Source organism: Aspergillus melleus (genome assembly GCF_016097325.1).
Source record: "Aspergillus melleus strain CBS 546.65 chromosome Unknown contig5, whole genome shotgun sequence".
In the NCBI taxonomy this organism is placed as follows: Eukaryota; Fungi; Ascomycota; class Eurotiomycetes; order Eurotiales; family Aspergillaceae; genus Aspergillus; species Aspergillus melleus.
The window spans coordinates 3,921,328-3,945,791 of record NW_025763374.1 but is presented as its reverse complement, the minus strand read 5'-3'; the positions used below and the strand labels follow the sequence as shown (position 1 = coordinate 3,945,791).

The window sequence follows — 24,464 nt, the reverse complement described above, 5'->3', positions numbered from 1 at the left end:
AGATGTCGGATTTGGTGTCACCGTTGTGACGTTGAGTAGCTAGGTAAAATCTAGAGAATCAAATTACCAATTGACACTGATTGTGTTATGTCGGATGCAATGGACACCAGAAAAGAATTTGGGTGGTTTTTAACAATTGAATTCCCATCCTGTGAAACGTCCAGAGGTTTTCGTACTTGACGTCATGCAAGAAGAAGAAGCTGCTCCATCCTCCCTCGAGGAAAGTGAGGCCTTCGATTAACCCGAGGTGGATGACGGGAGCGTAAATATGTTCAAAATTGATAGTGTTTAGAATCTCAATGTCGCTGGCAATCTCGTCGTCGTAGAGGCGTCTAGAAGCCACTGCCTTCGTCATTTCATCGGAAAGGCTCATGGGATATGCCTATACCGAAGATAGCGCTTCCATCGGCCGACAGAGTTTTACCAAGCCCTTTACGAGTCTGCGGTCTGCGGTGGCTTTTTCTAGTCGTTTTTGCTGTACTGTGAGGTTTGACAAGGGGTAAATAGGTGTGCTCCCGTGCTCTAATTTGAGAAGCAAACCCTGTATGAAAATACGGTCATCAAGAAGGGTACCAATCAATCATTCAGGGAGTGAGAGGAGAGCGAGGAAGAAAGGGAAACCCAAAGTGACGACCCCTCAAGAGCTTCTTACCCTCTTGCAAACATGGGTTAGATGATGTTAATTCGAAGCAAGGAAACCCAAACATCCGGGGCTGACTGCCCACCCGCTGCCCACGTTCTAGGAACCGAGGATCCTCTATTTTATTAGATCAAGCGAGGCAGGAGTAGAGACAAGGATGGCGGCTATCGATGTAGAGACTGAATTTCAAACTCGGATCTGATAATCGCGCTTGAACGATTGGTAGAAAATTGATTGATTGACTGATGCCTGATTGTCCGCCTAGCCCATGATAAAAAAATTTAGAAACGCCACAGATTTGACCAACATTCGCGTAAGGAAGATAACAAAATAGAAAAAGGAAGAAATATGAAGAGCAAACTAATTACAGCTGCTTAATGATCTTCTCAACGCTCTCCAGGAGGATATCGGCTGGAACACTTGGTTAGCATTTCTTGTAATCAGGCAGAACAGGGGACGAAAAGAATCTAAAAACTTACCATGGTGCTGCTGGAAGATCAGCATGGGCCTCAGGCGAACGGCACTCTGTCCACTGCCACCGATATTGACACCCACGCCCTTGGCCTTGGCGAGGAACTCATCCCGCTTGGGCGTGTCCCAGGCGATGAAGGTTCCCTGGCCCTTGCCACGGAGATTTTGCAGATGCTCGGGGTACTTCTGGCTCAAACGCTGCAATCCGGAAAACAAGTAGTTGCCAGTGGCGGCAGTGTTCTCCACCAGACCCAGACGCTCGATCTCCTCAATGATGCCACGGAAGATCAGGGCGCGGGAGGGATCGCCCATCCAGGTGTTGAACTGGCGGTACGGCTTGTTGGGGCGCAGGGCCGGGTTACCGTAATAGTAACCGGCAGTCTGGGCCTTCTTGGAGAAGGTCACCATATCCGGGGGAGTCTCGAGGTTCCAGTGGTCGTGAGCCCAAAACTTGCCGGTGGCACCGACACCAGTCTGGACCTCATCAACGATGAACAGGACATTGTTGCGCTTGGTAATCTCGCGGAGGCCGCGGAAGAAGGACGGGGAAGCGTGGTTGTCGCCACCCTCCGACTGGATGGGCTCAACCACGACGGCAGCGACAGGGTTATGGAACTCCTTGATCAGTCGCTCCACCTCCTGCAGGCAGCGCTGCTCCTCCTGGGCATTCTCCTGAGCGTGCTCCTCCAGGGGGTACTTCAGGGAGGGGAAGGTGGCCTGAGGCCAGTCGAAGGCGGGGATGTCCAGCTTGTGGATGGGCTTGCTGCGGGTGGTGGAGAGACTGCCAAAAAGACGGCCGTGGAAGGCGGACTTGAAGGACAGGATGGACAGCTGGGGCGAACCCGGTGACTGGTTCTGCATGGTGCTCTGCAGCTCCTCCTCGGTGAACTCGGTCGAGGGGCCGCCACGCTGCAGCTGGCGGTAGTACATGAAGGCCGCCTTGTAGGCCGTCTCGTTGGCATCGGAGCCGGCCATTGCGGTGAACACCTGGTCCAGACCCTTAGGGGCCACCTTGAGAATACCGGTTTTGAGAATATGGGACCAGTCCGCTGAAGGGAAATTACCCAGGGCGGGTCGGTTGATCAAGGAAGTGATCATCTCGGGCGACTTGGCGACCTCGGTGAGGTGAGGATTGTTGTAACCAACCGGGATAGAGGCAATCTGGGCATAGCTGCGAGGGAAGGTCAGGTCAGCACGATCGCAATTCCGAGTTGACAATGCAACAAAGGGGGGGCACTCGTCGCCACTTACACATCCAGCAGTACATTTCCGTCCAAGTCGGCAATGCTATATTCTGTCGTTAGCCTATGACGTATATCCCCCGATAGATTCCCCGGCAGCCATGCAGCTTCCTCTGGATTCACTCACTAGTTACCGGTCGACTTGGAGTAATCGGCCAGCATATTCAGACTGCGCACGTCGAAGACCTCATTCAGCTCGGCAGTCGCCTTCTGATTGTTGGGACCGGGGATGGCCGTGGCCAGCTTGGGAGCGGCGGGCTCGTCGGCGAAGTACGGCTTCGTCGCAGCGCGCAGCGAGGGGGAGGTGCTAATGGTGCGAACGGTGGGAAGACGCGTCGCAGGGCGCAATCGGAGGCTCGAACGGACGAGAGTAGCCATTGTGCGTGGTGTATCGAGGGGATATCTAGGAGGGTAAGGAGAGAGCGATAAGGATCCCGAAGTGATGAGCGAGAAACAGCTCTCGCAGGAGGGGTGATTGCCGCGGGGTCAAGTCAATTGGAGTCAATTCGATTCAGTTCGAATGAGAATTCGAGTCAATCGAGTCAATCGAAACAGTTTAAGATAGAACAGAGAACATAAAAGCCCGGGAAGAATAGAAGGGCGGCGAAGCTCTTAAATCATCGCCAGCTCGCAGCTTATCGCGCGCCCTCATTGGAGTCGTTGCCCCGCGCCCGGCGGCTCTCGGCGATTCCAACCAATCAGCCGGTCCGCAGGCCCCGAGAACCGCAAACAGCAGGAGTTCCCGGGACTATGTGTGCCTGGGTACATTTACTTTGTTGTACATATACTGTACACTATGGCACCTTGTATATATACTTGTACATACATACCTGGATGTATGTACATGTCTTATGTGGAAAGCGGTGACGGTGCGGCTCATCGCTCTTATCTGATCCGAGATTGATTCGAGAATAAATATCGTCGGTGATCGTATACCTAAACCGGTGGAAGTCTCCTTAATGCCGGACCTTAGGACTGTTTGTGTTCGCATCACTCAAGCTTTAGACCACGGATTATGAACGGCCCATGACAGCGGAGGATTGGCTTCTGACAAGGCGCTAATAACCACAAGGAGAAAAGACGCCAAGGTCGTACCTTTTGGCCCCCCGAACCACCGAAAGGACGTTGCCTACACGGTGTACGTCGAAACCAATCTCAATTCCGCCATACTCCCACGTTAGGCCGTCTCGTATTCTCGCTGTCGCAGCCCGCCATGCTAACTACGAAGAAGCCCCGTCGCAGCACCCCGAAGGTCCGGTCGGGCTGCAGCACCTGCAAGTGAGTCCTTCCCCTCTCAGAACTCTTCCTAGCATCCCCCTCTCTAACCAAGCAGAGCTCGCCGGATCAAATGCGACGAGACCGCCCCTGAATGCCTGCGGTGCGTGCGCACCGGCCGAACTTGCGGCGGGTATCCGGTACAAGCCACGGCGCGGCCTGGTCCGGCCGGCATTATCACGGCGTACAGCATCCCCTTTAAAGTCCCCGGTAGCCAGCTGGATCGTCAGCTCCTACATTTCTACTGTTCAGAAGCAGCCGAACGACTGGCAGGATTCTCGGATCCCACGCTGTGGACGCAGCTGATCCTGCAGCGGTGCCATCATCAGCCGGTCGTCCGTAGCGCCCTCGTTGCCCTGAGCTCGCTGTACCTAGATCACATGTACAGTGCCTCGAATCTATCCCTCGTGCCCCTTCAGTCCCGGCCTAAAAGCATTGAGATCATATCCAAATGCCATCGTCAGTTGAACGCCCATCTTCGTTCCCCCAGCGCCTCCGTCGAGGTGGCCCTCATTTGCGGCCTGATATTCTACACATTTGAGTGTTTACTCGGCGACACGAAGCAAGCTACCTGGCATCTAAATCAGGGATTGAGACTACTTCAAGGCACTCTCGTCGAAAATCCCGCTATGTATGCTTCGTTAGACGGCATGTCCGACCAGTTGCTTGCGATTTTCACCCGACTCGATGTCCAGGCTAGTATCTTCGACAGCGATCGGAGTCCCGGGCTTCGGCTACTTCCATCGGGGAGCATGGCGTCGTGTCCAACCAGCCTCGTTCCCGAAGTCTTTGTCGATTCCTCTCACGCAGAGAACGTTCTGACCCGCCTGCAGAATATCACCATGCACCACATCATAAACTACCTGGATTTGAAGCGCTGCTCATGGGATCAACTCCCCTTACCTGTCAAGAGCGAAAGACTGGCCATTGTATCGTCAATTCAGAGATTCCAATTCGCAGTGGCAGAGCTACTTGCTCGAATCGAGCAACACAATCAAGGCCCTCCCTCCAGCCCTGAACCCACATACCAAAGGCGTCGACAGCATATTCTCCTCCTACAGATTCAAGCCGAGCTGTTTCACGGCATTCTCGTAGAAGACAACACCCTCCCGCCATCATCGCGAGATATAGGCGGCGCCATCGACAATCGTCTCGAGGCTGCACTAACGCAGATTTCGGCCATCCTTGACATAGCCAGGATGGAGAGAGAGAACCCGCTGTCCGGATCGGGGTTCATGCTATCCACGCAGTTGATCGCTTCGCTATATTATATTTGCATGAAAGCGCGGAATCGGAAGACGCGGCAGCTGGCTCTTTCGCTGCTGCAGGACTCCGGGGTCCCGCAGCGAGAGGGCCTTTGGAATGCCAAGACGGCGGCCTTTGTCGTGGAAAGCATGATATTCAATCATGATCAAGGCTCATCGGAAGGGGGTCGAGCGGAGGCGAGGCTGGAGGATTTTGGTCGAGGAATTGTGGATCTTGGGGGGTTGGATGAGGCGTTTCAGGTGCTGCAGATAAGTAAACAGAGTGAAAAGGTGGTTTAGACTGTAGGCTCTTTTCATCTTAGTCTTTCTTCTCGATTATTTTGGTTGATTATTTTTCTCGCCTGTTGAGACTTGGTATTTCTGACGAGGATAGATCACTGCTGGAGTAGCATATGGATCATTGTCATGGAGGAACTAGTCTGGCCCAGGGTTATGGCGCAGCGGTTAAACCTCGTCGGACACTCCTGGGCGAGCTTTTTGTTCTTCTCTCTCTTCCTTTCTTTTTTTACTTCTTCTTTTCGTACGTACTCTTTCTTCCTTCCCCCTCCCCCAAGGCTCGGTCTCAGCTCCGACGCGTGCATGGCTTGGCACCGGGAAGAGTGGAGACCGGCGACTTTCGCCGGTCGACAACTACTAACTAACAAAATCGTTCGTAAGGCTCACTAATAGTAATGAATCGAGAAGACTCAATCTCCCCGCGCGTTCTCAACTCGCCTTTTGCGTGCTGCTTGTCATCATTCTTGTCAACCTTGGCTATATATATCTGCTTGAGGTCCTTGTAGACCCTCTTTCTTTTTTCTCACAACAAACCGCAAAGCATCCCGACATCTCTTCCCCTTCTTCCCACCCAAACCCAAATAGATCATCATGCCAGCTTTCAACGGTCTGACAACCAGCGAAGAGGTCATCGAGGCCTTTGGTCCCCAAATCCAAGGCCGAACCTTTGTGATCACCGGTGCTGGTAGACCGAGCATCGGTGAGCAAATCGTCACCTACCTAGCAAAAGGCTCTCCTGCGCATATCGTCATCGCATCCCGCACTGAGCGCAAAATCACGCCTGTTCTCGAGGCAATAAGGGCCATCGACAGCTCGATCAAGACGACTTTTATCCACATCGACTTATCGGACCAGGACTCCGTCAGGTCCGCCGCCAAAGAAATCCTCGCCGTCGCGCCTAAGATCGATGTCCTGATCAACTGCGCCGGTGTGATGGTCGTCAAAGAATACACCACCAGCAAGCAAGGCATCGAAATCCAGCTGGCGACCAACCATATCGGCCACTTCCTGCTCACCAACCTGCTCGTCCCGGCTCTGGAGGCAGCCGCACCCTCCCGGGTCGTCAACGTCTCTAGCTCAGGCTACCGCATCTCCCACTTTCACTTTGACGACTGGAACTTCTCTGACGGCAAGACGTATGACGGATGGACGGGTTACGCGCAGTCCAAAACCGCCAATATCTTGTTCACGATCGGCTTCACCAACCGCATCAAACACCGCGGTATCACCTCGACGGCTCTTCATCCGGGATACAACCTGGAGACCGAGCTGGGTACGCACCTGGGTCCTGATGATTATGCGCTGATCGACCCGATTATCAAGCGCAACACGGGCAACGAGTTCGTGTTCGAAGAGCCCCGGTTCAAGACTCTGTCGCAGATCGCGGCCACAGCGCTGATCGCAACGCTTGACCCTGAGTTGCCTGATAAGTCGCCCGCTTTCTTGCAGAATAGCCAGATTGACACGCCGGATCCCCATGCTACGGATGCCGAGGCCGTCGAGAAGCTGTGGCAGTTGAGTGAAGAGATCGTGGGACAGAAATTCGAGTACTAGTTCGGCTTTCGTTGGCGATAAACAATTAGACGGCCTTGGCTTGTTGTTCGCATGAGACTGTGTGGGAGCGAGGAATATTGTTGACTTCCAGTCCATGTTTGCTTACCCGAAGTATATAAACCTTTCTTCACACTCTCTGCTCTACCGGTCCTGAACCTTCCATGCTCTAGAACATATTAGAATTGCAGATAAGCATTACCTTATGAATACATATGCAGCAGATGAGTATATTACAGATCCGCCAACGAAGAAACAATCAAACATGCTCTCTAACACCCACCCTCTCCTCCCCACCGGATGGACCCGAACCCCCAGAAGCACCGGCAGCACCCCCGGACGACGTTTGCGTCACCTCAAACGTTTGGTGAATGCTCAATCCCATCTCGCCGCCATCGTGCACCAAGACCGGCGACGGCTGGGCAACAGTTAGCCGCTCTTCACTACTGTTCGGACTACTCGGACCGCCGCGCCACGACTGGTCCGCGTCATGCTGGCTCTGGCTCTGGATCGTCGTCACCGTGACGGCCAGTTTATCAGGCCGGAGCCGACTCTGCACGTCGTTGTCTAGGGAGCCGAGAGGGAATGGACGCTCGCGACTGGCGCCCCCGGCTGCCCTCCGGGATGCCGAGCGTCCCGGGAAAGGCGTTGAGTAGTCCGGGTCGGAGCGCGAGCCAAGCCAATGTCGTAGGAGTGGGCGCAAAGTCGCTAGGCTGCCGGCTGTTATACCTAGGCCGGTTTCAATATTCGACCAGATAGCGATTTCGACGGTTGCGTCTGGGGGGTGTGTTGTTAGGAAGAGGGAAAATGGAGATTAAGTGGAAGGGAGAAACGAACAGAGAAAATCCGGATCGGCGAATGTTTTGACGTAGGGAATGCGAATAATCACCGCGGACGACGCACTATACCCGCCGTTAGCATGCACATACCGACACTCGCCCAACGAAGTGTCACCCAGCCAAATCAGGAACGTACATGCACGCCATACTCAAAATACCCACCACCGCAATCTTGGTCTGCTTCTTCATGTGCAACTTCCTCACCAAGAAGATCGGCAGGATGCCCACCGTAAAATCGCACAGCGCCGCAAACGCACTGTACACGTAGGTCATGGCGATGATGATGTCGATATTGATGCAGTGGCCGTTAATATCCGGATCGAAAGCCGTGCGGGTCCAGAAGTAGGCGAGTGGCTTGCATTGCAGCAACATGAGGAACATGAAGACCAGACCGGCTAGTACGGTCAAAACCATGACGGTGTACAGGGCCCATATGTGGATCTGCTTGACGGTGATGCGCATCAGGAAGATGCAGACTGAGATCTTGCAGAAGATAGAGGCAAAGCAGTAAGCGATTTCGCAGAGCCACCAGTACTTTAGGGCAGTTGTTAGAGAAGATTCGAGGAACACGTATTCATGTCGTAATCATTTGACATGGAAGCATGAGGTGGTGCGCAAATACCTTCATGGCCGTGACTCGTTCATGGGCCGTTAGATCGGCAAATCGCCGCCCCGTGCCGTATATCGTGCCTCCGATCATGCAGGCCGAGAACATAACTTGGAATACCTGCGACTGGTCAGTCTGATGGTCCTACAACACCATTCCCGCGGTCAGGGAAGACATACCACGGCAATAACCATAGTCCCGTCATCCCATCCGAAGCCCTTCACAACCCATCCGCGCACATAGCAGCGCATCATGACGGCGACGCAGGCCACCGACATGAAGACGGCGGCGACCGCCTGGACCTCGAGACTGCGGTCATCGTCCGCATTGGTCATGCTGAAGGCGTCGGGGCATGATTCCGAGACTGGAATCACAGGGAAGATAAAAGGAAGGGAGGGAAGGAAGGAAGGAAGGAAGGGGGGAGCAAGGGAGAGAAAGTGTGGGGAAAGCAGGACGGCAGGGCTCAAGATTTATTTTAGAAAATCGCGAGATTAATATCCTACTCCGTCAATTCTGAATATCTGGGCCACGATATGAAGAGTCTTTCTCCGGCCATCTCTCCTCTAGTCTCCCGGAAACCAGGTTCGACTAATTTAGTGCGGAGGTTCCGGCTCGTCAGGCTGTCCCAGTGGCCATCCATCCTCTTCGGTCTACGAGACTTTGACCCATCTGCGAGGGGAGATCGACAAAACACGGAGGCTCGCCAGGTGACAGGAAAGACGGCAGAGGAGCCTCGCTTAGGTTCAGCTCTCCCTTTGGGGTCGTTGACATTTGTGGGAGTGGGAAACGGGCACGCAGAAAGTGGAACACCAAATATGGGAATCAATTCCATAATAGATTCAGTCCATGGTCAAACCCTAAAGGATGGGAAAGCGTCGCCCGAGGACGACCGTGGCAGCTTGGACGGGGTGGCAACGCTAAGTCTCAACCACCCATGGCGAGGGAAAAAAGCCAAAAGTACGGGAGTAGAGACTAGGAGTACTCTGCACAGTACTAGAAAGTGAAAGGATTCTGGACTATTGACGCGGAGAGACGATAGCCAGACGGGATGGGATTCTTTTTCCTGCGAGCCATGCGAAGCGCCGGTGACCATTACACTTCTCTAGCGTTGGAAGCTGGAAGATGACGAGCAGGCTGCTCCACCGGGCCCACGGCTCAAGCGAGCCAAACCGGCAGTGAGGCCGTCGCCACGAGTCAGAACCGGTCGATCGATTACCACCTGCCAATCCAGGAAAGGGAAAAGAGACGGTCGCCCATGGGTGAGCGGATTGGGTCGCGCTCGAGATCCTCACCCGTGGAGCTGTCAGGATGTCTGATGGCCGGCCATGACAGCATGACAAGGAGAACTGCAAGGTGCTCCGAGTTTTCTCGCACTTCTCAAGTTGTGGACTTTGTCCACGGTAAGTTGTAACCAGGAGATTACGAACACAAGTTACTCCGTTCTGTCGCTAATTAAAGGCCGAGCGCGAACGGCGACTGGGCGAGAAATGAAAGGCTCCACTCACCTGGGAATGTAACAGGTTGACGCCTTGACTATTTCATTAGCCAAAGTCCAGAACAAAAATAAACACGAGGAAGAAAAATTCCTTTTGGTTGTTACTCAAGATCGACCCGTCGAGAATTTCCCGCCTCGCTCGCACGAGGCGCCTTGAGTCTCCAGACTTTGGAATGATGAACATGAACTGTCTTCGCCGAACAATGCGTTGATTCCTTCCAAGCGTAATGATCCTGCAAGGGCCTTGGCAATTCCAATCCGGCGGGCTTGGGAGTTCAAATTACCGAGGTTTCTGGCGTCTGTAGTCTTTAGCCCCTGGCTTGCATTGCCCATTATTCCTCTCCCTTTGGTCGACGAAACACGGGAGAATCTTCGTCGCACGTGTAGAAGAGCATTTCCAGTCGACTCCCTCGGTCGCACAAGCCACCGAGCCAGAAAGTCGTCTCAGATTTTCCATCTGGAGACTAGTTTGCCTCTTGGGAGACGGACCTGAGAGGCTGAGACGCTCTAGCAACGTAGTGGCCAGCCACCGGTGGCAATCCAGCCGAGCTGCTGCCTGCCATCCAGCGTCCTGGAGTCACAAGTATCCCTTGCCCCTGCCTGGACTATCGAAGAATGTGTTGGCCTCGCTTCCATCCCAACACTCCGACTATTGATTTGCAGATGACACTGGGCGCCAGATCGTAAGGAAATTTACTATTTTAGTTGTCGGAAGAGATCTAAATAGTGCGGAGAAGGAGTGTACGGCGTTGAGAGGGCGCTGGCAGGTGCTCTTATCATTGATCGATTATATTGCTGTTCCGGGTCCAGGTCCTTCCATCCAGTCTCAGCTCAAAGTATGCCGTACCCCTTCCACCAAACCGCCCAGGTCATCGGGACCAGCGCGCCCAGGAGTGCTGCTCCCAGCGGAATCTCCAGAATACTCCAAACCCAGATTGTCCCGATGGCTGGCGCCCGCTTCATTACGGCGTAGTAGGGGTCCTCGTTCGTGATGGTCACTAGTTTCGTTCCCAGCGCCACGGCGATCGGCAAGAATATCAAAGTGCGCCATGACGGCGGGAAGAGCAGACGTCGCAGGAACGAGATGGACAGTTTCTCTGGGCTCCAGGGAAGAAGCGATATCGATTCACTGGCTCGGGGGTCCCCGCGAACAGCGAACGACACAATATGCCCGTGGGCCAGATGGACCAAGAATGTAAGGATGGGGAACGCTACGTATCCCGAATCCTTGAGAAGATGTTCCATATTGATGCTCTCCGCGTATTGGTGGGCGGCGAGGTATGACAATGTCAAGTGTAGCGTGGTCAGGGGGATCGAAAGGAGAAGCGTATCGATGAAGGGTGGAATGGGCGGCGCGTCGTCGGGCGAGTGGGTTTCTTCTCCTTTCCCTGCTTCCTCCTCTTTCATGTCCTCTACTTCCTCGTCATCTTCAACCTCTTGCACGCGCGACGTCGAGTTGGGACCGTTGGCATCCGACCCATTGAAATTCTCAATTTTGCCTGTTTGCGGATCGATCGTCACGAATCGCGTGCCCGGTCCCGCGTCCTGCTCGCGTGTCCCACCCGGCATCATCATTCCTTGAGAGATCAAATCCTGCTGTCGCTCGGCGATCAGCTCCACCAGTGTTTTGCTCGGTTTTCTCGACGATTCTCGCGGAGGGTGGGCCATGGGGATCGAGGTCGGGTCGAAGGTGTCGTTCGCAGAAGCCGCTGCGGCCGCGGCTCGTCGTTCTTTTCGATTTCGGGGACCGGCCATTTTAGGGTCGTATTGATCGGTGGAAGTGGATGGCAAGGGGCGTGGGCGGTGGTGGTGATGATGGTGACGGCGATGATGTTGTTCTTGTTGAGTGGTAAGTGACACGTGAAAGAGAAAAGGTCGACGGCGATCGGGTCACCGCCGGACTTAAGCCGGGGTTTAGTTAGTTACTTCATACTTATTACTTATAGTGCTTGTTGTGTCAAGTAGTTTCGCGCCTTCTGTTCCTCTCTCGCATTCTAGTCGTGACCTATCGCCTCTCCAAGGCCACTTGTCTCGTTGCGTTCCTTTCCACTAATCTTAAGGCTTTTGCTCTGGACCTTCTATATGATCGTGTTTCCACACTTCATATGTAACACAAGGCCCAGGCTGTGATCCTCAGACCGGGCGCTGATCAGTGGTCGAATGTTATCACGAGCCAATGACCTCAATGTTTTGGTAGTGTTACCTTGTCCCATTCGCATCCAGCAGAATTTGCTCACTCCTTTCCATATCGATTCTTCCTTCTCTGGGTTGACAGTCAAGCTGCCAGCATGGGGTTAGAAAGCCAGAGTGTGGAGGTCCTCACCACCATTCTGCAGTACCTCAGTCTCAAAACCGTGATCAAAATGCGCCTCGTCTCCCGTAAGTGTTATTCTGTGCCACCTGTGTGATTACACCTTGGTGCCTGATCCTGTGTATAGGATTTTTTGACGACCTGATCCTGGTCAACTTGTCACATTTCAAGCGTCTGAGCCAAGATATAAGCGATGCCCTGATCTCCAAGCTATTATATCGAAAAATACTCGATGACCAGGCTCTGTTTGCCCTAGTGAAGAGGATCGCAAAGCATGCAAACTTCACACTGTCGAAGTTCAACGACAAGCCATGTGGTACTCACAGATTCTTAGATTGTTTGTGCGATGCCCTTACGTTCTACTGCGGTCGTGAATGGGTAATCAAGCACATGAGACATCCGTTGGACTGGACAGACGTTTGGGATGACGACGAAACCATGATCTTAGCCGCCTGGCTTGGGCGCTCGAGAACTGTTGAGGGGCTTCTGGCCAGTGGTCGCAACATCGACCTGCGCCACGAATACCTGGGCAGTCTGATGTATGCCGCGGCGTTCAATGACGACGGCAAACTGACTGAAATCCTCATCGAGAGAGAAATGAATCTGCAGTATTTCGAAGGAGCCTACGGCGATCCCTTGCAGCTGGCTGCATACCGTGGCTCTACTACAGTCGTTGAACACCTTCTATACTCTGGTCTAACGCTGCTTGCCAACGCCATATCTGTTGGATACGGTCCATTCGGGAGCCCCCTCGGAGCCGCGGCCGCGGCCGGACACGCCCACATCATACCCACTCTAGCTACTTCACTGCAAAGCTCGGAAATCGTGGGCCCTAACTCGAAGACGCCTCTCCACTACGCGGCCCGTCACGGACACGCCAAGGTCGTGACCGAACTCCTAGGAACAGACGTCGACGCCAGCCTCACCGATGACGACGATAACACTGCGCTCGAAATTGCCGCTAGAGAGGGTCATGTGGACGTGGTCAACGCGCTCGTGGAAGACCTTCCATACACATCGATAGAGACCGACAAAACAATACACAACCATATGGCCCTGCAATACGCCGCATGGTTTGGTCACAAAGACGTCGTTCAGGTCCTGGTCGACCGTTCCCTTGGCCAATCCTATACCTGCAACGGAGATCTCCCGCCCGCTATCTTCTGTGCTGCGCTGCGTGACCATTTCCAGATTGTGGATATCCTTCTGGCTTGTGATCGCAATGGACTCGGATTTTCTGGGACTCCTATGCCACACACCCTGCTGACTCGGCTAGTGGAGAGCGGCTCCGTCAGAATGATCCAGCATATTCTTGCTTCCGGAGTAGACGTGAATGAACGGGACGCAAACCAGGACACAGCGCTCCATGTAGCATGCAGATTCGTTCGACCACGGGTTGTGCAAGCGCTACTGGAGAATAAAGATCTCGATCCGAACCGTGTGGATGCCGATGGTTCGACGGCTTTGGATATTGCTTTACATGAGGGATGCGACGATATCGCGGCGATGCTTACTGCCGATGAGCGCGTGATCGATGACTCCTAGCCGGATTGGCAGGTACGATCTGCTAGCTGACGCTTGACTAACTATTTAGCTAACTTTCGTGTGCTTTGTGACGATCCTAAGTGAAAGGTTGTTCTGTCTGTGAAGGGAGAAGCGTAGATGTCGTTTGATTTACGGGAGCTATCCTGTTAATGCAAATGTCTCAAACAAACTCTTCGTCAACTCTCTTTGTGCTTGGATGGCGCAACACACAAAGAGAATAGGGGTGACACAATGAGCGGCTTAGAACCCCCAAAGCATGGTGCTCGGTAAAACAATGCGCGTTTGACTTTACTATCCGGCTATAGATTCACTCATCATGAATTATTCCGTGGAGCGGTGTGGTACTTACCATGGCTCCTTGCTCTTCCTTTGTCATTGAACTCATTCACACACCTCTAGTTTGTTCGCTATAAATAAAGTCTCTCGTGGGATTACCAGTTCCTTGGACCTTACTCCCAGCATCTCGCTGCGGAAATCTCTACCCATCCACCTACACCTCTGACAAGAGCCACTCTCAAGGCGAGCGATAGAAAGGCGGCCAGGTGACCACAAGTATCCGCATACGAGCAATCTCTCATAGAACAAGAAGTCCCAGCAGAGAATTGTAGCCATTCTTGGGCTATCCGGCATGGCAGATCCACGACATGAGATTCCGATCGACGAGGTTCAGGCGGCTTTAATATATTGGAGTCCTTCGGCTGGAGTCGCCCATGCTTTCACTGGCGAAGATATTGATCTTACTGTCAATGCAGGGGACCAGGGCTCAGCGAATGAGCCCGGCTACGCTGTCTCTTTTGCTCAAACCACAATTGACCACGCTATAGCCGCTACTAGGGATAACCTTGAAGCAATAATAAGCGGCGAAGTTGGTGCAGAAATTTTCGCTGATGACGAAGGCTCCCTAGACGCCTTGATGACGGAGCATGCAGAAGAAGGGGAACCGCGCGAGTTCCAGAGCGAACCAGGGACTGCAGACGGGGAAAGAATCAATGCAGAAGAGCAGAGAAACTCTTCTACTAGCCCCCTTGCCAGCGAAGAAGGACAAGGAGACGATTTAGATGATGATGATAACCCGTCCTCTTCTAACGACACAACCGCGTTGCCTGAAAGAGTGCGCACCGGTGAGTTCAAGAAGCATATTGCTGAACTTGGCCCCGACGATCATCCCTCTACTCCTATCCTCCTACGCTTCAAAGCCCCGGCTCTGCAAGAAACCATAGCATTTGACGTCGACAGATATGACTGCGATAGCCTCAACATCGAGCTACGCAAGTACAATGGTGCAACTACACGCTATAATCAAGAGGTCGGCAACATAATTTCCTCGGTCGATGTCGACGTGGCTGACTTCAGTCATCTTGAAGAGATTAAAACCGTGGGCGTGTATCTGAGCAAGGCCGGTGCCGTTGCAGGTCTCATCATGAGTTACATCTTCGATGATGAGGAGTCAGCAGCCTTTTAGGCGTGCAACCTCGGATACCCGTGCCCTACGTGATTGTTTCCCACCCTCAGCTTGTTGACTGCCTTCCAGGTACTTATTTTCCATGGGAAGTTCTTAGCTACATTTGGTTTGAAGACTGAAAGGATGCGTCTTCTCCTCTTGGTGCTTTCGGTTGATCATGCAAGACTGCAGATAGCAGAATGTAAGTTCACCTCGTCCTTATTTTTATTTGAAATTGTATTATTCATTTTCTTATCAATACTATCCTTCTTTTCTCTGTAACCTTTGTCCTGTTTCAACCACTAAAATGTCGAAACAAACGCTATCATGAGATTTCACTACTTCCAACAACTCAAACTGACAGGAACATTAGTAGTTGGATATATAAACCATGAGTACTTTCCATGGACTCGCAAAAATCAACTATAGATGCGATGGCAACTTCACTCGACGCGCTTCAGCTGGCCGGATGGAGGAGGGTGGAAGGACATCTGGGTGTACATGTTTCCCTCGTAGGAAACGTTGGCTTTATTCAATCGAGCGAGGCAGACATCGGGTGAGGGTGGAACCAGTGAGAAGAAAAACAGAGACCATATTTTATTCTGAGTGTTGATAGAATATCCAGGCATATGCTTCCTCTATCCCTAGCCATTTCCATCGGACGTGCAACCTCCCTATCAGTTCTTCAATTCCCGGGTTTTAAGCACATACCCGAAAGCCTCGTCTAGTATCTCCAACCCTTCCTCAATCTCGTCCGGTCGTACTGTGACGGGAGGCGCTAATCTGAACACGCCTCCCATGCCTGGTAGATTAACAACGTTGCAGGAGAGGCCGCGAACCATAGCGCGGTCCGAGACCTCTTGTCCCAAATCCGACCCGGGGGCCCTGGTCTCTGCGTCGGCGATGATCTCGACTCCCTGGAGAAGGCCGCGGCCGCGGACATCGCCAATGCACCAGTATTTTGACTGAAGTTTCAGCAACCCTGCGCGAAGCTGCTCCCCCCGTTCGGCTGCCCATTGGCAGAGGTTGTCCCGTTCTACCACTTCGAGCACCTTGTTTCCGACGGCAGCCGTGAGAGGATCGTTCAGATGGGTTGTCAACCACAAGAAATTGCCTTCCTTGCAGCCACGTTCAATCTCCGCCGTCGTGCTGACCGAGGCCAGCGGCAGACCACAGCCGAGGGTCTTCGACAGCGCCAAAATGTCGGGCACGACGTCGTCGTGCTCGAAGGCAAACATTTGACCGGTACGGCCCACACCAGTCTGGGCTTCGTCGAGAATGAGCAGCATTCCTCGCTTCTTACACTCTTCACTCATGCGCTTGAGGTACCCCTTCGGCAGATCGAGGATGCCACCGGTGGATAGTATTGGCTCCATGATGAGGGCGGCCAGCGAGCCAACGCTCTGGCGATCAATCATCGACCAGCCAAAGTCCAACTCTGTCTCCCAATCGTACGAACCATCCGACTTGCGGAAGATGGAGCGATAGGCGTAAGGAGCTGGAAAGGCGAGCTGACCTGGCATCGTGGGACCGCCATTCTTGCGACCGGCGGAGTAGGTCGCCGAGCCAGCGCCTTGCGTTAAGCCATGGTAGCTCGCAGACAAGGCGACGATCTCGAATTTTCCGGTGTATAGCTTGGCCATCTTGATTGCGGCCTCGGTCGACTCCGAACCCGTGTTCAGAAAGAAAGACTTTTCTAGCGGCGCCGGCAGAAGATGAGCCAACCGTTCGGCCAAATCGACGACGGGTTGAGTGATCATGTTGCTGATGAGGTGGTCCAACTCGCCCACATATTTTCGAACCACTTCGACAATTTCGGGATGTGAATGGCCTAGGAGAGAGCTCATTTGGCCCGAGGTGAAATCCAGGATTTGGCGATTATCGGTAGTGAAGAGTCTAGTGCCCTGGGCCTTGGAGATCACAACGGGCGAGAAAGGCACGCCGGTGGACATCAGATAGCGGTCGGCCTTGGACCAAAACAGGGTGAGATCGGAAGCCATAATAGATCGTGGGGGTATCAAGGAAATGCTGCGTTGGTTTGAGATGAAGTTGGCGATCGCAATCTCTTATGGCCGTTCGTGCTTTGGTGGTCTGCGATAACGTGTTTCCCGCCGGGCATCATCACGCAGCCATGGATTTCCAGAGAGGAAAGGGTCCGGTGGTGCCTGTAGATTGACGAATCGCCATGCATCTCATTCTCTCGTACCTTTTCCGCCGGGGATGGCTCTGTTTCCGCCGGACATCGATAAGAAGCAATCACATGAAAGATTCATCGGCAATCCGATGCTACAAAGCCCACGTTCTGCAGGTCTTCACTTGTGGAGAAGGCTGATCTTGGTTGTATCACATGGAGAAGAAAGAAGAAAGAAGCAGCTCGGACAGCCCTCGGAGTAGGTAAGGAAGGTCCCGTGACCTGACGATGGGTCTCGTGACAGGACTCAACTTTCCACCTTGACTTCGCCTCAGTCTATTCTTGCTAACATCTACTTTTAAGATTCTAACCAAGCAGATCGTCATGACTAGTCTTTAACGCTCAGAGTCGTCCGTCAGCTTCACTCGCACACCCTTCGAATCGCGCCGCGGGACCGGGACAAAACAGTCCTCTGCCATATCGACGTCCGAGCGATCGGTCTCGTACAGCTGGAGTCTATGACCTAGACGACGGATCAAGATGGCGATACCCATGTAGAGCTCCGCAAAGGCCAAACTGAGAGGGACAGGTAAGATCATCAGCATGTGTCCTCTTCGGCAGCTCATGTTTCTGCACCGATAAACAGGAAGGGATGGAAGGATATACTTGATGCCAATGCATTGCCGACTTCCCCGAGAAAAGGAAAGAAGGTATCTTTCCAAACTCTTATCGCGCCGTCCGTGGTCATCAAGCCAACGAGATGGCCGAAACTCGTGAGGTTCCGGAAAAAGGTCCGGGTTCAGGTGGACCAACATGGCGGTCATGCCGACGGGGGTTCCGGCCGGAATTTCTACCTCAATCTCGGACATGCCATTGGGCTCTGTTGAGGATGCTCGCCGGCTGCGCATCAGCATCGGGGAGGTTGGATTGATGCGCTGTAGGCGGGTGGCGACCCCATGAGATAGGCGGAGGCCTTCGTAAATGACCGCATTGTGCAGGATGCCAGACAGAATCAGTCGCTGGATGGCGGCCGAAAGTGAAGAAGGAATTAACTTATCAAATACGGTAGGCTCTCCAGGGCCCGACAGGGGATAGGGTCATCCGGGTTCACAATGGCCAGGTCTAGCTCGGACCGGAGTGCAGACAAGACGTTTGTATCGTTGAGAATGAAGAAAATAGTTGCGGTAAGGGCTAGATGTAGAACTTCAGCTACGAGAGCTTTCAATCGAAATACGGATCGAATTACTCCAGGCCGTGGTCTCCGTCCCGGCGCCGATCACAATCTGGCCCTCTTGCCACATTCTATCCGGATGTTTCTCGGACTCAGGCAGATCGGCGTGGAAAAGTTCATGAAAGATAGTGGCATGCGGCTGCGTTTGAGGTTTGTCCGTCTGCTGGCTCTGCTCCTGCCAGATTTCCGACACTTTCCGTTTCATGTCCTAAATGGTGGTCTCCTGTCAGTAATAGACGGTATATTGTTTGTCGAACCGGGCAGAACAACCTCCTGCCATTGAAGGAAAACACCAGTATCTGGGGATAGTTTGGACATGAGTCTCCTGAAATGTGCCAGTGACGTTTGTATTAGCGTTCGCCCTGGCTCCATGGGAATTGGTAGCTTTGAACATACACGGGTAATGCGCGAAGGACAGGAAACAGTAGAGGGACATGCCGAGCGAGAGCACCCATGCGTGTTCCTGATAGAATAGCCTGATGAAAATTGGGCTGCCAGGTGGGCGAATCGAGGAAGCGCGAGGACTCGGCAAACGCATACTTGGTAACAATGTCGGTAGTCATGCAACTAAAGACCATAGTCAGGTCGACGGTCGACCCGGACTGAGCCAGTTCGCGCGCCAGCCGCCAACAGAGCTTGTCGACGGCCGCATAGATGACGGGCTCAAGCTTGGTTACCGATGCTTTGGAGAAGAAGGGATTCAAGGCTGCTCGGCGCATGCGATGAAGATTATGGTGAATGGCACCAAAAACACTCTGAACAAGAATCCAGGCTGCAGCTTCAGCTCGCTGCACCCATTGAAATGAAAGGAAATCTTACGTCCGGAATCCTATCCAGAAGATTAGCACCTCTGCCGTTTAGGACTAATGACAAGGCCCGCTCACCCAAACTGCCCTGTTGCGTGGTCATATTTATCCCGAATCTTGCCTGGACCCGCATATAACTCATCGATAAAAGCCGCCTCATTTACATGAAGCTCGTTGGGGCTGATGCGAACGATGGGGCCTAGCATCGGTTATCAGCCGTATAAAAGGCGGCCCTTCAATCCCCGTGGGCAATATAACTGACCATATATCTGATGCAATCGCTGAATCTCGAATGTGTATTGCCCGCCTCGCACGACATCAAAATACAACTCATACGCGTTGGTTATTGCCGCCAGCTTCGGACCGGGCACATGGGCCAAAGGGTGTAGCACCAGGCGATACACCGCAATGACAGCAGGCAGCAGCAACAGAGCGACGGGGACGATGAACCAAGCCATTTTCATGCGGTCAGATCAAGGCGAGCAGCGCGACCATCGACACGGGGTCATGTTATAACCCTGGCAGAGAGTCGAATGCTCGGCCCGGACCACATTGGTCCATCCCCGAGGCCAGCCTGCATAATAACCGCATCGTTACCCTTGATGGCCCCTACTTGTTTCAGCAACCATGGTCAATATGTCATCACTCACGATAACCGACGCTGACATCCCCGATTGTTCGGGCAAGACCGTCGTGATTACCGGTACGTTCTTGCCAACCCAACCAAGACCAATGGCTCATCGATACTAGGGGGCAGTTCGGGCATCGGCTGGGCTGCCGCCGGAATTTTCGAGTCTCACGGGGCCCGTGTCTACATTCTAGATCGGAACCCTCCCCAGGAAGAACTAGCCGTGAAGAGGAATATCAGCTATTGCGCGTGTGACATCACGCAATGGTCATCCGTGCTGGCAGCGTTCAGGAGTATCGGTCGAATAGACATCCTGGTGGCCAACGCGGGCGTCTCGGAGGAAGCCGATTACTTTCACGATAGCTTTGACGAGCTTGGAGAGCTGGTTGAGCCGCGTTACGGGGTCCTGGATGTGAATCTACGTGGCACTTTGAATGTAATCAAGATCGCGCTCAGCATGATGCGGCGCAGCCAGACGGCCGGCAGTATCGTCATCACCTCCAGCGCGACAGCATATTCCCCGGAATATTCATTGCCAGTCTATAGCGCCTCTAAGCTCGCGGTCAGTTCCCTCTAGATTCTCGGCGAGGAATGATACCATTTCTAACATTAGGAACTCGATTTAGTTGATCGGGCTCATGCGTGCTCTACGAGCCTCGCTTCCACTTGACGGCATTACCATCAATGCAGTCGCCCCAGCCGCCACCATTACAGGCCTTCTTCCGGCTAACCTGGCGGCTCCCATTATTGCCGCCGGACTTCCCACGAGTTCGCCCGAATTCGTCGCTCTGGCGATCGCGTATGCCGCCAGTGCCCAGCAGACCCGCGCGGTCGAGCTGTACGGGAAGGATCCGAAGAGCGCCGTCGACGACCTGAGTCCAGGTCGGTGGAACGGGCGGACTATTCTGACGTTGGGAGATTGCTATACCGAGCTGGAGCAGGCTATTTCGGACCTTCGTCCGCAGTGGTTTGGGGAAGAGAACGCACGGTTGACCCGGATGCAACAGGTGGCTACGGATTTCCGACCGGTGCACGAGAAGGTGTAGAGAGACCGAGTGAGAAATAGATTAGAGCAATCGACGTGCCTCGGGCCGGTCTTGATTTGAGCCACGGCGAGCATGCCAGACCAAAGTGTAGATAAGTACGGCTAGAGAAACCAAATCCCTTCCGGTTCAGAGCAGGTCCAGAGTCAAGGCCGGGTGATTGAGATACTGAGAACCATGTTGGCCACTATCTGGACAGCCTTGTCTAAGGCCTCTGCGACTCCCAAGTCTGCAGAGCTCTCGCCTATCGAGAGGGACCGGCAGCTGATGCCGGTGTTGACCCAAGAGCGACCACCTGCGTCCCTATTTACCCCCGACATCCATCTCAACGTCAACGCGGTCTCTGCCGAAGTCGACGCATATTTCCTGCAACGGTGGCCCTTTCGTAATCAGGCTGAACGAGCCAAGTTCCGCGCCGCTGGCTTTTCGCGAGTGACGTGCTTATACTTCCCGGGGGCGTTGCACGGCCGGATCTCATTTGCATGTCGCCTACTGACTCTGCTTTTCCTGATTGACGGTATGTCCCCTCCTTGTTCCACCGTAGGCCTACTCGCTAACCGGCGAGCCGTGGCCACCAGACCTCCTCGAAGAAACCTCGCTGGAAGAGGGGTCCGCATATAACGAGCGACTCATCGCCATTTCCCGCGGAGATCTTTCCCCGGACCGCACCGTCCCCGTTCAAGCCATAACCCATGATCTCTGGGAAGACATGCGAGACTGCGACAAGGTGCTGGCGGATGACCTGCTCGAACCTGTCTTTACATTCATGCGCGCCCAGACGGACAAATCGCGCCTCGGAATGTGCGAATTGGGGAAATACTTAGACTATCGCGAACGGGATGTTGGGCAGGGGTAAGCCATTCATCGATCATGCATTCTTCGCCGGGCTGGCTCCGTGGACTAATTGCCTGACCCTCAAAGCCTCCTGTCGGCCCTCCTGCGCTTCACCATGGAGCTCCATCTCACGGACGCCGAACTGCGCCGAGCTGCCCCTGTCGAGCGCAACTGTGCCAAGCACATTGCCATCGTAAACGACATCTACAGCTGGAGCAAGGAGCAGCTGGCGGCACAGACGTTGCACCAGGAAGGGGCGGCTCTCTGCTCGGCGGTGCAGGTCCTGTCCAACGAGGCGACCTTGGGGCCCACAGCGGCTCAGCGAGTGCTGTGGACGATGTGCCGCGAGTGGGAATTGGTGCACCGGCAGCTGGTGCAAGAGGCCAGTGCCGGCAGCAGTCATAGTCTCCAGATGTACCTGCGCGGGCTAGAAGACCAAATGAGTGGCAACGAGCGGTGGAGTGAATCGACCCCTCGCTACCACCGTTGACATTTCGATCTACTCCGGAGTACTAGTAGGAATAGTAGCGTCCATCTATGTCTCAATTGCAGACTGAAATTCTCCTTCCTGAGTCTCAAGTTCAACCCAGTAACCCTCACTATCCTGTGGGTCCGGAGCAGTTTCTGCAGGCGCGATAGTCATAAATTCAACCCTGGAAGTGGGAACAATCCCCGGTAATAACTAGTCGCAGTATTCTTGGCATGACCGACGCTAGCTTAAGGTATGCATGCACGTTCCTTGGGGCCAATTCTAGGCAGCGTCGACTCTTGCCATTTCAGGGCATCGCCGAGAGAGGGGACCCCTGCTGTTTTCGAGGAGGCTACTGTAAGAGAAAGAGGCCGTCCATGTCGTTGCCCCACGTCGTGGATGCGTAGAATCTGACAGCTCCGACGACTCGGCGGAACCCATACGGTCTGGGATTATCTAGTTGCTCTGAGCAAAAAAACAGTCACTAATCAGGGCCCCCAAGGGAAGTTGATTCTTTGTGATCAGGTGAGAAGCTCGGTACTCTATGTTATCTTTGATTCACCTGGCGTTACAGAACCATGGCATATAAGATAGAATACACTAGCGAACTCCCCCGCGGCCAACTACGGTGGCTCCTAAAAAGGTTACGGATTTCTGGTCGTTCCTTCCAGTCAGATATGTCCAGATTGTCAGATCGTACGCGATCCCCTAGGATTCCGCGTTATCTCCTCGAGGCGGCTGGTTGGGTTTTTCGCGCCGGCGTCAGCGGCGAGGTATCACGGTGCGAGTGCGACGAGGGGGATCGATAGTCCTCCATGCACATGTACTCGTGAGCCTGATGGATGGGCCGCTTTTGCGAGCCCGCTCGCCCGCTCGAGAAGACGCCGCTGCCTTGGGTCGTCGCCATGTGGTGCCAGTGTTTCACTAAGGGCGCAATGCCCGGGAGGCATGCGCTGATGACCCCGACGCTGGCCTCTTTAGTAGGAAGCTGTTAGTATCGAGAGAACGAACACCGAAAAAACTAAGGAGCGTAGACTTACCCATCATTCCGAAGAGCAGCGGATTGGAGTTCGACCCTGAGAAACAAAAGGGCCTCGTTAGCGCGAGAAAGGGAAAGGCGAAAGAGAGATAGAATTTTATGATGGGATGTATTACAGGTAGGGTCGTTGCTCATCGATGACGATAGAAGCATGGGCAAGCGTATGATGCTCACAATGCAACACCTATAGGTCTCAGGTTAGCCTGTTATATTCTCGTTGGGTTGTTTTGGTCTGGGTCGGCACTTACGTCGAGCCAAGGCCAAGGATGCCAAAAACAACCAGCTTGCGTTTGCGGTTCATCTGCAGATCCCAGAGTCCCAGCGCACCGAGAGAGAGGATCAACCAGTCTGACACCACGTTCAATGCCGCACACGCAACCCCCCGAGGGATCATGTTCGGGCAGCTCCCTGGGGGCACCGGCTTGCCCACCACGGCATTGACCTGTTCCCACCAAAACGAGATAGGCGTGCAGATAAAGATGTAAGAGAAGATAATGGCAATGGAGCTGGAAATGACGTAGGCGATGACCCCATACACGGCGTACCGAAACCAGCGATTGGGAGTGCTCTTCGTGTTGAAGATTCGGGTGTACATGCTGAGGAGGGAGAGCTTGATGACGAAGACCGCAACTGCCCAGTTGACAACGGAGACATAACCAGACTGCGATAGGGCATGGATTATCAGCGAGGCAGCCCTCCTCTGAAGACCACGGTCAACTCACGATCCAATATTTGCGTTGATTGACCAGGGGATCCGGGTCCGTTGCGAGAATGTCAGCAAGGTGGCGACCTGCTCCCCAGTAAAAGCCTAGAGCCCGCCCCTCCAGCATTAGAGATGGCCCTCGAGGGTACTACCTGGGATCCAGAGCACTTACAGAGACATGTCTCAATGCAGAGTCCGATGGTAAGGATCTGACGGGGAGTTAACAGGGCCTCAAAAGCCCGGCGTGTGCCGCGCACTCACCAGTCCTATTGCTAGAAATATCTCATCGAGGTGGATCTGGCTTGATGTAAGGTGCTGTGCGTAGGTCCGCAGACAGAAGAGGAGAAAGGCCACCGTGGTAAGCACGATTGAGGCTGCTATCATCCCGGGGCCTTTGTTTTCCATGGTGACGAGAACGGTAGGTTGTCGAGTGACCGCACGCCATGATCTCGGACGGAAGATGGAACCCGATAAATACCTCGCGAGATCTTCTGGTGTGTTTTCCTGCTCACTAGCGACTGTAGGGGGGAAGTTGGGGGCGGGGTGGCTGCGACCATTTGTCCAGGATAAGACGGAGAAAATGGCACGTTGTCGAGCCGATCAGCCTGCATGCATGGGAGGGA

The 24,464-nt window shown here is 53.7% G+C and overlaps 13 protein-coding genes across 14 annotated transcripts; 6 read left to right on the top strand and 7 right to left on the bottom strand.

The window, feature by feature from the left end:
* Positions 1-1,004: 1,004 nt before the first annotated feature.
* gatA (4-aminobutyrate transaminase gatA) lies at positions 1,005-2,730 on the bottom strand (the record flags this gene model as incomplete). Its single annotated transcript, XM_046091469.1, has 4 exons — positions 1,005-1,051; positions 1,120-2,282; positions 2,363-2,398; positions 2,480-2,730. 4 exons carry the CDS (start codon positions 2,728-2,730, stop codon positions 1,005-1,007), a joined length of 1,497 nt encoding a protein of 498 aa, XP_045947446.1.
* Positions 2,731-4,007: 1,277 nt separating this feature from the next.
* LDX57_009733 (uncharacterized protein) lies at positions 4,008-5,171 on the top strand (the record flags this gene model as incomplete). The annotated part of the gene is made up of 1 exon (XM_046091468.1): positions 4,008-5,171. One exon carries the CDS (start codon positions 4,008-4,010, stop codon positions 5,169-5,171), a length of 1,164 nt encoding a protein of 387 aa, XP_045947445.1.
* A 288-nt stretch (positions 5,172-5,459) lies between these two features.
* On the top strand, positions 5,460-6,722 carry LDX57_009732 (uncharacterized protein; the record flags this gene model as incomplete). Its single annotated transcript, XM_046091467.1, has 1 exon — positions 5,460-6,722. Exon 1 carries the CDS (start codon positions 5,760-5,762, stop codon positions 6,720-6,722), a length of 963 nt encoding a protein of 320 aa, XP_045947444.1. The 5' UTR covers positions 5,460-5,759.
* A 256-nt stretch (positions 6,723-6,978) lies between these two features.
* LDX57_009731 (putative integral membrane protein) lies at positions 6,979-8,500 on the bottom strand (the record flags this gene model as incomplete). The annotated part of the gene is made up of 5 exons (XM_046091466.1): positions 6,979-7,496; positions 7,557-7,621; positions 7,695-8,092; positions 8,181-8,285; positions 8,345-8,500. The coding sequence occupies 5 exons, from the start codon at positions 8,498-8,500 to the stop codon at positions 6,979-6,981; spliced, it is 1,242 nt and encodes a 413-aa protein (XP_045947443.1).
* A 1,991-nt stretch (positions 8,501-10,491) lies between these two features.
* LDX57_009730 (uncharacterized protein) lies at positions 10,492-11,415 on the bottom strand (the record flags this gene model as incomplete). Its single annotated transcript, XM_046091465.1, has 1 exon — positions 10,492-11,415. The coding sequence occupies one exon, from the start codon at positions 11,413-11,415 to the stop codon at positions 10,492-10,494; it is 924 nt and encodes a 307-aa protein (XP_045947442.1).
* Positions 11,416-11,948: 533 nt separating this feature from the next.
* On the top strand, positions 11,949-13,516 carry LDX57_009729 (uncharacterized protein; the record flags this gene model as incomplete). Its single annotated transcript, XM_046091464.1, has 2 exons — positions 11,949-12,039; positions 12,099-13,516. The coding sequence occupies 2 exons, from the start codon at positions 11,949-11,951 to the stop codon at positions 13,514-13,516; spliced, it is 1,509 nt and encodes a 502-aa protein (XP_045947441.1).
* A 628-nt stretch (positions 13,517-14,144) lies between these two features.
* LDX57_009728 (uncharacterized protein) lies at positions 14,145-14,978 on the top strand (the record flags this gene model as incomplete). Its single annotated transcript, XM_046091463.1, has 1 exon — positions 14,145-14,978. One exon carries the CDS (start codon positions 14,145-14,147, stop codon positions 14,976-14,978), a length of 834 nt encoding a protein of 277 aa, XP_045947440.1.
* A 656-nt stretch (positions 14,979-15,634) lies between these two features.
* LDX57_009727 (aspartate aminotransferase family protein) lies at positions 15,635-16,957 on the bottom strand (the record flags this gene model as incomplete). The annotated part of the gene is made up of 1 exon (XM_046091462.1): positions 15,635-16,957. One exon carries the CDS (start codon positions 16,955-16,957, stop codon positions 15,635-15,637), a length of 1,323 nt encoding a protein of 440 aa, XP_045947439.1.
* A 483-nt stretch (positions 16,958-17,440) lies between these two features.
* Positions 17,441-18,002, bottom strand: LDX57_009726 (uncharacterized protein; the record flags this gene model as incomplete). Its single annotated transcript, XM_046091461.1, has 2 exons — positions 17,441-17,664; positions 17,755-18,002. 2 exons carry the CDS (start codon positions 18,000-18,002, stop codon positions 17,484-17,486), a joined length of 429 nt encoding a protein of 142 aa, XP_045947438.1. The 3' UTR covers positions 17,441-17,483.
* Positions 18,003-18,293: 291 nt separating this feature from the next.
* Positions 18,294-19,589, bottom strand: LDX57_009725 (cytochrome P450; the record flags this gene model as incomplete). The annotated part of the gene is made up of 6 exons (XM_046091460.1): positions 18,294-18,527; positions 18,590-18,644; positions 18,716-19,074; positions 19,139-19,148; positions 19,204-19,324; positions 19,388-19,589. The coding sequence occupies 6 exons, from the start codon at positions 19,587-19,589 to the stop codon at positions 18,294-18,296; spliced, it is 981 nt and encodes a 326-aa protein (XP_045947437.1).
* Positions 19,590-19,752: 163 nt separating this feature from the next.
* LDX57_009724 (uncharacterized protein) lies at positions 19,753-20,799 on the top strand (the record flags this gene model as incomplete). The annotated part of the gene is made up of 3 exons (XM_046091459.1): positions 19,753-19,828; positions 19,876-20,315; positions 20,380-20,799. The coding sequence occupies 3 exons, from the start codon at positions 19,753-19,755 to the stop codon at positions 20,797-20,799; spliced, it is 936 nt and encodes a 311-aa protein (XP_045947436.1).
* Positions 20,800-20,973: 174 nt separating this feature from the next.
* LDX57_009723 (uncharacterized protein) lies at positions 20,974-22,120 on the top strand (the record flags this gene model as incomplete). Its single annotated transcript, XM_046091458.1, has 3 exons — positions 20,974-21,313; positions 21,375-21,648; positions 21,718-22,120. The coding sequence occupies 3 exons, from the start codon at positions 20,974-20,976 to the stop codon at positions 22,118-22,120; spliced, it is 1,017 nt and encodes a 338-aa protein (XP_045947435.1).
* A 492-nt stretch (positions 22,121-22,612) lies between these two features.
* LDX57_009722 (uncharacterized protein) lies at positions 22,613-24,361 on the bottom strand. 2 transcript variants are annotated; one of them, XM_046091457.1, is made up of 7 exons: positions 24,103-24,361; positions 24,014-24,050; positions 23,861-23,946; positions 23,387-23,799; positions 23,255-23,322; positions 23,140-23,175; positions 22,613-23,074 (listed from the first exon to the last, which is right to left on the bottom strand). In XM_046091457.1, the coding sequence occupies exons 1-7, from the start codon at positions 24,244-24,246 to the stop codon at positions 22,821-22,823; spliced, it is 1,038 nt and encodes a 345-aa protein (XP_045947433.1). In that variant the 5' UTR covers positions 24,247-24,361; the 3' UTR covers positions 22,613-22,820. The 2 variants fall into 2 exon arrangements, with proteins under 2 accessions (XP_045947433.1, XP_045947434.1); XM_046091456.1 differs by having other exon boundaries at positions 23,140-23,322.
* Positions 24,362-24,464: the final 103 nt, after the last annotated feature.